At 32.1% G+C, this 14,752-nt stretch overlaps 1 protein-coding gene across 4 annotated transcripts in view; it reads left to right on the forward strand.

Moving 5' to 3' along the window:
• The window catches only part of xrn1 (5'-3' exoribonuclease 1), a 144,809-nt gene that overhangs the window by 33,091 nt on the left and 96,966 nt on the right, over window positions 1-14,752 (forward strand). For all 4 annotated transcript variants that reach the window (XR_009516465.1, XM_059993792.1, XM_059993785.1 and 1 more), the window contains exons 4-5: window positions 5,069-5,178; window positions 7,357-7,467. Coding sequence is in view for 3 of the 4 variants with exons in the window: in XM_059993792.1 (XP_059849775.1) it covers window positions 5,069-5,178; window positions 7,357-7,467 (221 nt within the window). In the remaining variant the exon portion in view is untranslated. The remainder of the gene's footprint in view (window positions 1-5,068; window positions 5,179-7,356; window positions 7,468-14,752) is intronic.

A 14,752-nucleotide genomic window follows, 5' to 3' on the forward strand; every position in this document is an offset into this window, starting at 1 on the left:
ACTGAGGTAATCTCTTAATAAATGCATCATTAAAGATTTCACATAACCAAGGGGAAAGCAAAGAAGAAAAAGTTTTAAAAAATTCTATAATATAACCATCAGGACCAGGAGCTTTCCCTGAATTCATTGATGAGATAGCCTCTCCTACTTCGGCCATAGAAATAGGAGCATCAAACACACTTCGATCTTCATCTGTCAGTTTGGGAATATTTAAATTGTTAAAAAAAATTATCCATCATGGACAGATCGCCATCAAATTCTGATTGATATAAAGATTTATAAAAATCTTGAAAAGTATTATTAATTTCTTTATGATCAGTAGTCAGATTACCGTCTTGTTTACGAATTTTAATAATTTGTCGCCTAGTCGAAATAGCTTTTAATTGGTTAGCTAACAATTTACCAGTTCGATCACTGTGAATATAAAATTGAGCCCTGGTCTTGATTAATTGATTCTCAATTGAAGAAGATAATAATAAGCTATGTTCCATTTGAAGCTCAACTCTCTTCTTATAAAGTTCGTTGGTAGGAGTAACGGAATAAATCTTATCAATTTCTTTAATTTTATCCACCAATAAAGCTATATCTAAATATCTTTGTTTTCTTTTACCAACGGAATTTGAGATAATTTGACCACGGATAAAAGCCTTGAAAGAGTCTCAAAGTATTCCTCTGTCAATCTCTTCGGTATAGTTTGTTGAAAAAAATAAGTCAATTTGTTGTTTTATGAAGGTAATAAATTCTGGATCTAGAAGCAAAGTAGCGTTGAGTCTCCAAGATCTAGTATTAATGGAAGAGTCCGAAATCTTGATAGATAACTTCAAAGGTGCATGATCCGAAATGGCAATAGAATCATATTTACAATCAGTAACATCTGTTAATAAACGATGATCAATAAGGAAATAATCAATTCTAGAATAACTATGATATACATGTGAAAAAAATGCAAATTCTTTATCTTTAGGGTTCAAAAACCGCCATATTTCAGTAATTCCCGAATCAACCATAAAAGAATTAATAAGTAAGGCTGATCTATTCGGAAGAGTTCGAATAGGTTTAGATCTATCCATCAAAGGATTCAGACAACAATTAAAATCTCCACCCATTATCAACATATTTTCATTTAGATTAGGAAGGGAAGTAAATAAACGTTTAAAAAATTCAGGGAAGTCAAAGTTTGGAGCATAAATATTAACTAGAACCACTTTTCGATTAAAAAGTGAACCAGTAATCAACAAAAATCTGCCCTGTGGGTCAGAAATAATTTCATGATGTGTAAACGAAATTGAGGGGCCTATAAAAATAGACACACCCCTAATTTTGGCGGTACAATTCGAGTGAAATTGTTGACCCTTCCAGAACCTAAAAAAGTATTGATTATCCTCCCTCCTAATATGGGTCTCCTGTGCAAAGATAATATTAGGATTCAGTCTATGGAATACTTTAAATATTTTTTTACGTTTAATCGGATGATTTAAACCATTAGTATTCCAAGAGATAAAATTAATAGACTTATCCATCATGCCAATATTGATTGTGTATATCATAAAAGGTTAAGAAGACACATAACCCATAATTCAGGAAGAAGAAAAAATTATTGAGGAGCAACCGGAGAAAATGACACCTCAACAATATTAATAATTTAAAGTTGGCCCATAAACTAAAAGCAAAAAAATAAAAAGCAGAAGCGTGAGAAAAGATCCCTACCCCCTCCCCCAACCCCTCAAAAAAAAGCCAAGCGGCAGGCGCACGAACTAATACTAATATTATCCCCATTTCAAGATGGCAACTCCATGAAAAGATAAAAAGAGATTATAAAACACCCAGATTTAAGTACAGGATTGCAAAAAAAAGAATATACATCAATCAAAATGAAAAAAAAGTAATATAATAAAGTAAAAGATCATTAATTAAAAAAGGATAGACATTAAAGTTTGAAACAGTGTAATATGCCTTTAAAAAAAGATTCCATATTCAAATACAAAAAAATGATGTTTCAAAAGCAAAGACTTATGGGAAGAAGAAACGACATTTTGAAAACGCCATATTACAAAATATAAATGTAAATTCACCAATCTATTAAAAAAAAGTTTAAAAAAAAGGTTATCAAAATAGAATTTAAAAAGGATTCAGTAATCACTACAATATAAAAAAAGGGTCCAAAAATACAAAACATTCGTCCCGTTCTCAAATACAAGCAAACAAATGAATGCTTACAGAAAGCAAAGTCTTATGGGAAGAAGAAACGACATCTTAAAAAAAAGAAATCATTATTACAAAATATAAACATGTATATCCAATTCAGAAAAAAAATAAGGAAAAAGACATTATAGTAAAATTAAAGAGCATCTATAAACCATGATAGTAATAAAAAACCAGGTCTACAGACCAAAGTAAAAAAACTATAAAGCAGCTTCACAAGTTAAAGCCCAAAACGAAATGGCATCTTCTCTCCAAAGATTCTTCAACATAACACATAGTTCAGCTTATGCTGGAAGATCGATGTTCTTCAACGAATTTCTTCGCATCTTCCGGAGTATTAAAAAAGCGCTGAGTGTCGTCACTCAACGTAACTCTGAGATTCGCTGGGTATCTTAAAGCTTGTTTAAATCCAATCGAATGAATCTCTGCCATCACTGGTTTAAAAGCGATTCTTGCTTTCATTACTTCAAATGAATAATCTTCAACAATACGAAATGTGTTGCTTCTGTAAGAAATCATACCTTTCTGACGAGCTAATCGGATTAAAAGTTCTTTCTCCCGAGGATAATGGAGGCGAACAATCACAGCTCGTGGCTTGTCTCTCGAGATCGAAAATCTCGAAACTCTGTGGGCACGATCAATAGTAGGTTTAGCTTTCAAAACATCAGCGCCAAAAACTTCCCATAATAAGTTAGAGAAAAATTCAGTTAAGTCACCAGATTCAACATTTTCGGGAAACCCGATGATTCGCAAATTCTGTCTGCGAGATCGGTTTTCAAGATCCGTGATTTTAAACTTATAATGCTCTACTGTTTTAGCAGTCGACAGTACCTTCTTCTCCAGTGTTTCGATTGTACGTATTTTTTCACAAATTAACTTATCAAGAGCTGCGAACTTTTCTTCATGTCGTTCAATATCTGCTGCCTGCGATTGTAACTTGGTATCAAACGATCTAACGACTTCTTCGAGCCCAGACATTTTCGCAGTAAACTTATTTTCCAGACTTGTTATTTTACTTTCCAAACTTGCAAGTTTAGTATCCAGTTTAGTATCCAGAAGATTAGAAATTGCGTCAATAGATAGAGGCTCTTTAGACGATTTCTTAGGTGCAGACATTTTAAGTTTGGAAAGATTAAATCAAGTATTATTTTAGAAAAGAAATAAATCGTAAGTATCAACCCATGTAATAAAGATGAAAAGATTTGATTAAAGGGTGATTATAGTTTAAAAAATGAAGAGCGCCTAAAAGGCAGATGTTACGTTGCCATCTTGAAACTCCGCCCCTGCCATCAGATTTCTTAATGGACACTGAACCCACAAACACTACTTCAAACTATTTTGTTCTCTTTTTGTAATACTTGCTTGTATATAAATTTCTTATTATAATTATTACGTATTGCAATATACTGCTGCTGCAAAACAACAAGTTTCACAACAACTGCCAATAATATTAAATCTGATTCTGAAGAGAGAAATATGAGACCACCTGAAATTGCTAAATTCATTATTGAATTCCAAGCACAGAAAATTAGGTATTGTTCCTTGAGCTTAAATTCAGCATTATTTCAGCATTTGTAAGAGTCCTTTGATGGTGAAACATTAGCATGGGAATGAGAAGCGAACTAAGGATGCCTGGAAGCTCAGGATTGCTGTAGAGAATTGAATGGAAGTGTTCTGCAAAGTGGTAAACCAAAATGCATTTTACTTCTCTGAATGAAATGCACCAACTTAAAATGAATTGAAAGGAATTTGGTTTGAGGATATGGGAAGGGAATAAACATTCCCTTGCTTCTCTGCACCCTTCTCCTCCTTGCAATTTAAATGACGCTACTTTTTCACCAACTTCTGATTTCTTGTAAATACTGTTGGATGTTTCTAGTATGCTGTTAATGTAAGTTTTTCATTGCATCTGTGGATTTGTATATAAGAGAATACACTCAACTTTGACTTGTTTGTTTGATGTTTCTGTTACCTCAGTCATTAACTGTTACTCTCCCCACAGCTGTTACTTGATATGCTCAACACCTACATTTACTATTGCTGATACATAAAATGTTGCTTCTTTGTGAAAGAAATCTTGCATTCACTTTTTTAAAAAAAAAACTAGAAGTAGTAATAGCAATTCATTTTCAATGATGACACTAATTGCTCACAAGTTTGCAAGAGACAGATTTGTTGCTGTTACAACATCTCAAGTGTTCTCATCCTTGTGATAAAGTTTGTTCTAAAATCTTTGGAGTCCATTCAAAAAATGATTCACTGAAACACACAATAAATAGTTTTAAGTCTTCACTGAACCCAATCACATACCCCATAATATTATGGGGTTCATAATCCTGATATTTGTAGAAATGAAATTTATGTTTAATGCCATTCTTTGCAATAAATCAAAGTAGAATTTACAGCTAAGTCCTCTGTTGGGTTATTATTAATGTCAAGTGTTAACTACAGTTCACATCTCAATGATTCTTGATTGTCAGCTTTCAACTGAATTCTGTGTGCTGTATATTTCACATATAATGAGCTACTCCACCAAATTGCATTTAAGGTCATATAGAGGTGGATATGCAGAAGAGATCTGGATTTTTTTTCATTCTGGATTCCCACCAAAGTCACAATTTTATCCTACAATACCAGAAAATCTGTGAATATTTTACCACCTTAAAGATAGCAAGCAGTTAATTACTGTAGAAAAAGGGAAGAAATATATATATATAGGTTGTTTGAATGATTGTCCTTGGACTTTGTCTGAAATGATGCCTGAAGCTCCATTCTTGTTGCACAGCAATAGCATTTAAGTATTTTTGTCTCTGTACCCTTTTGGGACAAAGTAAGTTTTTCACTTGTCTGTTTTTGTTTGTTTCAGGCACTGCTTTTATGGCCAGGTTACATGAACAGCTAAAGTATTTTGTAAACATGAAGATTTCAAGTGACAAATCTTGGCAAGGAGTGATTGTATATCTGTCAGGTCATGAGGTAATTAAACAATAAGTAGCCCAAACTTGTTTTATTCCTTAACTTGAAAGTCCAAATGGATGAGAGAAGAATTGTTTTGAAATTTCAGAAGGTTAGTTAACATTATTGAAAATATGAAGGGTAAATTGGGTTTAGAATGTATCAAAGTAAATACGAGAAATGTAGTTAATAAGCATGATGGGCCAGAGAACTAATACCTATGAGGGAATGTAATTGAAACCCCCGGTTTCCTTGGCTGCATAAGTCTAGGGAAAACACTTTCCAGTCCCGCCAAACTCATGAGACTGAGACACCTCTACCGACCCAAACTCTGGTTTGTGTGGATGCTGTGTAATTTGACTCCCTGTTACAAATTTGTGCCATGAAATAACAGACAGTATGCTGTTAAAGGAATTGTATTTGAATCTTAACTTAACCAAAAGGTTAGTAATCAAAAAGAAAAGGGCCTATTTTAATTAACAGTCAAATGTGCACAAGTTGGAGGTCATCTTGAAATTTTCTGTCACTCATGCACTGGACCCTTGGTCAGCATGAAACTACACGCCAACCTCCAAATGTCACTCGCAGTCCATCTCGAACAAATGGGTATCCCACTAGGTTGTCTGCTAAGACCGGTTCTCCCCAGTGTCTTCTGTCTTCATATCCTGCTGAACCAAATCTCAAGATTGTATACAGTATACATACTTTGATAATTAATGTACCTTGAACTTTGGAGGAGGTTTTATTCCATCTAGTCCTGAAGAATGAAATGGGGAATTGATTAAATAAGGAGGACAAGAAGAAATTTAGCCAACAGAAGATGAAGGAAGAATAATTTTAGCTATCTGAAGAGTGCATTTATGTCAAAGGTTTGATATACAGAAGTGTGACAGCTAGTACATATTCTCACAAATGGCAGCAAGTCGCAGAGTGAAGCCAAAAGAAGACATATGACAAATATAATCTTTAATCACAGAAAATACAGAAGCAAACGAAGCAGGTACAGAAATATATTAGTGGTCTCATGAAAGTGAGCTCATAGATCATCTTCAAGATTATTAACAGTCAAAGGATCGATAGAGGAACAGGAGAGTTAATGAGAAACCAAAATGGAGATACGTTATAGAAAACATGGTTATGATTCTAAATGAATGCTTTGCATTATGCATGTCAAGTAAGACTTTTGCTAGCACTATTAACTGAAGTTGTTGCCAGTACGTGGAGGAAAAATATTATTAAAGAAATCCGGCAAACACAGCTGTTAGAGAAGTTACTGTTTACAGGAAGAGATGCATTGCTGGTTGCTCAAGTAGAAATGGGATGACACTATAGTTCTTATGAGATGCACTATTTTAAAGGATACAAGAGGCGACAAAACATTTATGCTCAGATCTTTAAACATTATTAACAAGCCACATAACCGACTGTATAATTGTTTTTTTCCCTGAAAACTTGAAGGATAAGTCACACAAATATAATAGTGTCAATTTGCCTTAAATGATGAGGAAGCTTTTAAAAACTACCAATGATTTGCAACAGAAACATTGACTCACTAAGTTTTGTTAGTTCAGGTTGATTTTTTTTTGATAAAGTAGCAGTGTGTATGGATGTTTTTATATATACACACACACACACACACACACACACACACACACACTTCAAAAAGGTGTATGTTAAAATACTAAAAAAGGTAGAGGCTTAATTTCTAAATTTCTAAATGAACTTGATCAGTCTGTCCAAGGGGACTAGGACAGACTGATAAGTGGACTAGATGCACAGTAAATGAAATCAAATAGCGAAAGTGTGAAGTGATATGCTTTGATAAGAATGGATGACACTTGTTAAATGCAACATATATGAGACTGGAATCGTTGATTGTGAGATTATTTAGCTTTGTCCATAGTCTGCTGATGTTTTGCACTTACAGTGTTACTATACAATATTGGCAAATCATTGCTTGATAATGGTTAGTGCTGCTCCCAGCATATCTTTGTTCAGGCCTTAGTTATTTAGAGTGGGTGTCCTCACAAGATGATAATAGTAGAGAGAGGGATTGCTGAGTCATTAGTTTACAGTTTATCATGAAATAAAAATTTTCAGCACATTTTTGAATTTTGATTAGATGATATGAGCTGCAAATAATATTATCAAATATTACTGCTTAAGCACCCAATTTTAAATTATGACATCTTCTTTTAGACACCTGGGGAAGGAGAACACAAAATTATGGAATTTATTAGAGCTGAGAAGAGAAAACCGGATCATGATCCTAATACGCGACATTGTCTATATGGACTAGATGCTGATTTAGTAAGTATAAATAATGCTTTTGTGGAAAACATTCAAATTCAACAATTATGCTTTCATTTCTCGTACCTGGCCCTTCACCTCTCTTCTGCCTCCTATCTACATGCTTCTTTCCCTCATGTTCCCTTGACTAGTGGCTCGACAGATTAAATTTTTTTTTCTTTTTCAATCTTTTTATTGACATCAACATCTTGAGATGACAAAAATTGATACATAATTATTAGGATTACAAAATTAAAATGAATATAAAAGGATACATAAACAATAAGTACAATAAAGTTGAGTCTCCCAAAATCATACATGATATGAATATAATATGAACAAGACAAAAAAAAACAAATTAGGTATATCAATATGAAAAAAAAACAGACCCCAGAAAACAAGAACTAATCTAACAAACTAACCACTAACTAAAAGAAAAGAAAAAGAAAAAAAACATGGGCTGTACATAATATCTCAGAAAAGACAAAGACTCATCAGTGTCATCGACTCCGATCCTCTCTACGTATATATAATCAGAAACAGAAAAAAAATAGGATTGGAACAGGGTCAAATTACATCATATGAAAATATTGAATAAATGGCCTCCAAATCTTTTCAAATTTAATAGAAGGGTCATATATGACACTTCTAATTTTTTCCAAATTTTTAAATCTATTTATTTATTTAATTTTAGAAATTACGAAGAATAAATGTGATGATAAAATAGTAAGAAAAATAATATTAACCCTCCCCCCCCTTAACCCTTATCTAAAGAAAGAAAAAAAAGGAAAGAAGAGAAAGATTGCCTGGATATTGGTGGATCCCCACATGCTCCATGGAGTTCAAAATAATTTTGATATTTATTTTTACTTTCCCCAATTACTTTATAATTTTATCTTCAAAGGACCTATGTATTTAATCTTCATCAAAGAAAGACGCAATATATCTAAATTGATTTGCTTTATAATAATTCTTAAAATTTGGAAGTTGTAACCCTCCTAAATCAAATTTACATGTCAATTTTTCCAATGATATTCTTGACATCTTTCCTTTCCAAAGAAATTTCCTTACATATTTATTCAGTTCTTGAAAAAACTTCTGAGGTAATTGTATTGGTAAAGTTTGAAATAAATATTGCAATCTAGGAAATATATTCATTTTTACAGCATTAACTCTACCTATTAATGTTATTGGTAACATCATCCATTTATCAAGATCCTCTTATTTTTTTTTAATAATGGCAAATAATTTTGTTTGTATAAATTTTTTACATCATTATCAACTCTAATACCTAAATATTTTATCCCATTTATTGACCATCAAAATTGAGTTACTAATCGACATCGATTATAATTTCCTTTGGTAAGGGGTAAAATTTCACTTTTATCCCAATTTACTTTATACCCTGATACTTTCCCATATTCTTCCAATCTAAAAGATAATCGTTGCAAAGATTGTAATGGATTTGTTAAATAAATCAAAACATCATCAGCAAATAAATTAATCTTATATTCTTCTTGATTAACTCTAAAGCCCCCAATATCTGAATCTGTTCTAATTAATTCAGCTAATGGTTCTATTGTAAATACAAATAAAGCAGGTGATAATGGTCAGCCTTGTCTAGTTGACCTCGTTAAGCAAAAAGGTGTTGAAATCTGACCATTTGTAACTACTTTAGCTTGAGGATTAGTATTTATAGTTTTAATCCATTGTATAAAAGATTTTCCTAACTCATATTTGTCCAATACCTTAAATAAAAAATCCCATTCCAATCTATCAAATGCTTTTTCTGCATCCAAAGCAACTGCCACACTCGTTTCCTCTCTTTTTTTGTGCCAAATGAATTATACTAAATAACCGGGTTATATTATCCATTGATTGTTTTTAATAAAACCTGTTTGATCCATATGTATTAATTTTGGTAAATATTTAGATATTCTATTAGATAAAATTTTTGCTAGTATTTTATAATCTGTATTCAACAAAGAAATAGGCCTATATGATGTTGGTTTTTAAAGGATCTATCTTTTTTTGGCAATACTGTTATGATCGCTGTTAAAAAAGATTGTGGGAGTTTATGCATTCTTTCCACGGTATATTAATTCCATAAAAGGAGGAATTAATAAATCTACAAATTTTTTTATGAAATTCAGGAGGAAAACCATCTTCTCCTGGGGATTTATTACTCTGAAGTGATCCTAAAGCTTCTTCAACCTCTTTTAATGTAAAGGGCATATCTAATCCTTTCTGTTCTTCCAAATTTAATTTCGGAAGGGTTATTTGTGATAAAAAATTATCTATCTCAGCAATCTTATTTTGTGATTCTGATTGATATAGTTCAGTATAAAATTTTTTAAAAGTTTCATTAATTTCTAAAGGCTTATAAGTAACCTTATTTACACTTGTTCTAATTGCATTTATTGTTTTAGAAGCCTGTTCTGTTTTCAACTGCCAAGCAAAAATTTTATGTGATCTTTCACCTAATTCATAATATTTCTGTTTAGTTCTCATAATTACTTTTTCTGTACGATATGTCTGGAGTGTATTGTAGTTTTTTATTAACAAGTTGTCTTCGTTTTTCTTCTGTCATATATCTTTGAGATTCTTTTTCTAACTTTATATCTTTTTCCAATTGATCTATTTCTACTGCGTATTTCTTCTTAATTTTAGATGTATATCTTATAATCTGACCCCTTAAGTATGCTTTCATCGCTTCCCATAATACAATTTTATCCTCAACTGAATGTAGATTTGTATCCAAAAAAAATTGAACTTGTTTTTTCATAAAATCACAAAAATCTTGACGTTTTGATAAAATTGAATTAAATCTCCATCTATAAATCGATTCCTCTTTATCCATCATTATCATTGTCATTATCAAGGGGGAATGATCTGAAAGTATTCTTGCTTTATATTCCACACTTTTCACTCTATCTTGAATATTTTTTGATAATAAAAAAAATCATTCCTTGAGTAAGTTTTATGTCTATTTGAATAAAATGAATAATCTCTTTCTCTTGGATTAATTTTTCTCCATATATCAATCAGGTTTAAATCTTTCATTAATGATCAAGTTAGTTTTGTTACTTTTGATTTTGTAGCAACTTTAGTTGACCTATCCAAAACTGGATCTAAACAAAAATTAAAATCTCCACCTATTAATATTTTATCATGTGTATCAGCTAAGTTCATAAAAACTTCTTATATGAATTTTGCATTATTTTCATTTGTTGCGTAAATGTTCACAAAAATCCATAATTCTGAAAAAATCTGACAATGTATAATCACATATCTCCCCCCAGAATCAATTATTACATTTTGTATTTTAATTGGTAAAGATTTATTAACCAAAATTGCAACTCCTCTCAATTTTGAATTAAATGAAGCTGCAATGACATTTCCAAACCCAATCTCTCTTTAATTTCTTATGTTCTGTTTCTGTTAAATGTGTTTCTTGTAAAAAAGCTATATCTCCTTTCATTTTCTTAATTTATGTTAAAACTCTTTTTCTTTTCACAGATCCATTAATTCCATTAACATTAAAACTTTAAAAATTAAGTAAATTAATCATTCATAATACCTTGGGAACTCTTTAAAATTCTCCATGTTGCTATGAGTCTCTCCCCAACCATCCAGGCAAAAAAGAAGGAAAATAGAAGAAAGATAACTAATATATTAGAAAAAAAAACAAAATACTCCCCCACTAATGTTGCGAATAAAAAGAACAACATTACCCCCCCCCCCCCCATTTTACGGGTCATGACAATCGCCATGATTGTACATGTGAAACTTGCAGCCATTGATCAGGAGCTCCTCCAGCTCCCCTGCAAAAAAAATATATTAGTGAAGAAAAAAAAGAAAATAATTAATGTCTCTATTCCAAATTAATACTCCTCGACTATTCTTTTTTCCTTATAAATGTCCATCAAGTCCAACCTTGTTTCAGTCTTCATCATTAGTCCATTTCATTTCTATAATTCTTTACTCCTCTTCATGGACATCAGGTAATTCTTGTACAAATTTCTCCGCTTTCCGGTAGTCAACAAAAAAACTTCTTTCTTCGTTATCCAGGAAAATTATCAATTTTGCTGGGTAGCTCAATAAAAATTTATAGCCCTTTTTCCATAAAGATTTTTTCACTGGATTAAGTTCCTTCCACCTCTTCAGAAGATCGTAACTTATGTCTGGATTAAAAAAAAACTCTTTTCCCTTCTATTATCAATGGCCCATTTCTCTTTTTAGTTCCTTGAGTAGCTGCCTTCAAGATCATTTCTTTATCTTGGTACCTTAAGCATTTTATCAAAATTGATCTTGGATTTTGATCCTGTTGAGGTCTTAGTCTTAAAGCTCTGTGTGCTCTTTCAATTTCCTCCTTTCATTTCCAAAATTTTTGGAATCCATTCTTGAAAGAATTTTATTGGATTTTCTCCCTCTGTACCTTCCATAAGACCAACAATTTTAATATTATTTCTTTTATTAGAGTTCTCAAGCGCATCCATTTTTTCCAACATCCGTTTTCTTTCTATTGTCCAGGCAAGATTATTGTCTTCTATCTTATCTATTCTTTCAGTGTTTTCTTCCACTTTTACTTCCATCTCTTTAACTTTATTATCCATCTTCTTTTGTTTTTCCACCACATTATCGAGTGTATTCTGCATCCTTCTTATATCTGTTCTTATAGCTTTTAATTTATTTGTCATATATATCAGGATATCTTTTATGTCTCCTTTAATCTCTTCCTTCTTTTCCTCTTCACCTTCCTCTGAATTTCCCAAAGAGTCTGTTTCTACTTCCGATTCACTTCCAATTTCACTACCAGCCATAGTTGGGATTTGTAGTTTTGTTAATATCTGTTCATGCATACTTCCGTGCATGTGTTGTTCTTGCCGTTTCTTCTTAGAGACTGCCAACATTGCTGCAACTTCCTGTCCTGCATCATCAGAAGTGCTATGCACTTCGCCGGGAGGAGATCCAACTTGAGTCCGAGGCTTTGCCGAGACGGTTAGGCCTTTTTCCCCGCCAGTTTGCGCAGTCTTCGAAGTAGTAGCTTTCTTCTGTTTCAATTTAGGAGCCATATCAAAAGATAATCCTGAGTTGCTTATAAATAGTTTCTAATAAGTATTTGTTAACTCTTCTTCATTTAAACCCTATTTCATTACTTTTTACGAGGGAGCTGGATTCCCAACGTCTCGATCCTACGCCATCACGTGATGCCCCCTCATTTTTTCCAAATTTAAACAGAAGATAGTTTGAGAAAACCAATGAAATGTGGTAGGGGGATTTTTCTCTTTCCAATTCAACAAAATAGATCTTTTAGCCATTAATGTAAGAAATGCAATCATCCGACAAGCAGAAAGAGATAAATGAATTGACTCCATCATTGGTAAACCAAAGATTGCAGTAATAGGATGAGGTTGTAAATCAATACTCAATACCGTAGAAATAATACCAAAGATGTCTTTCCAATATTTTTTCAAAGATGGACATGACCAAAACATATGGCTTAGAGAGGCTGTCTCAGAATGACATCTGTCACATATAGAATTTATATGGGAATAATAATAAGCTAATTTATCCTTGGACATATGAGCCCTGTGCACAACTTTAAACTGTATCAACGAATGTTTAGAACATAGAGAGAATGAATTAACTAGTTGAATTTTATCCCGTTTCTCAATAGGAATAGTAAACTTAAGTTCCCTTTCCCAATCATTCTTAATCTTATAAAAAGCCTCTCAATGTATTTTCATAATTATATTGTAAAGATTTGATATTGCACCTTTCTGAAAAGGATTTAGTTCTAGCATTTTCTCCAAAATACCCATAGAATCTAGATTTGGAAAGGTAGGAAGTATAGTGTTTAAAAAGTTCCTAATCTGAAAATATCTTTAAAAAAATGATATCTGGGCAAATTATATTTATTAGATAATTTTTCAAAAGACATGAAACAATTATCCAAAAGTAAATCAGAAAATCATAGTATACCTTTAGTCTTCCAAGTTAAATAGGCTTGGTCCATAATAGAGGGATGAAAAAAGAAGTTGGATACAGTAGGAATTACTAAAACAAATTGATTCAACCCAAAAAATTTCCGAAATTGAAACCATATACTTAGAGTGTGTTTAACTATCAAATTGTCAATTCGTTTATGCAATTTAGAAAGAGCAAAGGGAAGAGAAGTCCCTAAAATAGAACCCAATGAAAATCCTTGTACAGATTTAGTTTCCAAATTTACCCAATGAGGGTTAAGAGATAAATCCAAATCCCATAACCAATATTTCAAATATCGGATATGAATTGCCCAGTAATAAAATCTAAAATTTGGCAATGCCAATCCACTTCCCTTTTTTGACTTCTGTAAATATCTTTTACCTAACCTAGGATTTTTATTCTGCCATATACAAGAAGAAATTTTTGAATCAATATTGTCAAAAAAGGATTTGGAATACAAAATCGGTACTGCTTGAAATATATATAAGAATTTAGGTAAAATAATCATCTTAATAGCATTAATCTGACCTATTAGTGATAAAGGCAGTGGTGACCATTTAGTAAACAAACATTTAATCTGATCAATTAAGGGTAAAAAATTAACCTTAAATAATCCTTTTTTTTTGTCATTTTAATCCCTGTATGTAAAATAATCATTAACTAATCTAAAAGGTAAATTTCCGTAAATTGGAACCTGCCTATTTAGGGGGAGCAGTTCACTCTTATTAAGATTCAATTTGTAACAGGAAAAATGACTAAACTGAGCCAACAGTGATATAACTGCAGGAATGGATTTCTCAGGATCAGAAATATATAATGACAAGTCGTCTGCATATAATGATAACTGATGTATATCCATCCCATGAGTAATGGCAAAAATGTTAGGTGATTCTCTAATAACAATTGCCAAAGGTTCCAGGGCAATATCAAATAGAAATTAACTGAGAGGACAGCCTTGCCTCCTACACCAAAATAAGTGAAAAAAGGGAAACCTTTGGTTGTTAGTAAAAATCGAGGCTACTGGAGTGTGATATATCAGTTTAATCCAAGATATAAATGTCGGACTAAAGTTAAACTTCTCAAGGACAGTAAATAAATATGGCCATTCAACTCTATCAAATGTTTTCTCAGCATCTAATGAAATGGCACATTCTGGGGTGCTACATGAAGGAGTATAAACAATGTTCATTCATCTCCTAATATTAAAAAAGAATAATGATTTTTAATAAATCCAGTTTGATCCTCTGAGATAATTTCAGGTAAAACCTTCTCCAGCCTGGTCGCCAGTCACTTGGAAAAGATCTTAGAATCTACA

This window comes from Hypanus sabinus, chromosome 2 (genome assembly GCF_030144855.1).
Source record: "Hypanus sabinus isolate sHypSab1 chromosome 2, sHypSab1.hap1, whole genome shotgun sequence".
In the NCBI taxonomy this organism is placed as follows: Eukaryota; Metazoa; Chordata; class Chondrichthyes; order Myliobatiformes; family Dasyatidae; genus Hypanus; species Hypanus sabinus.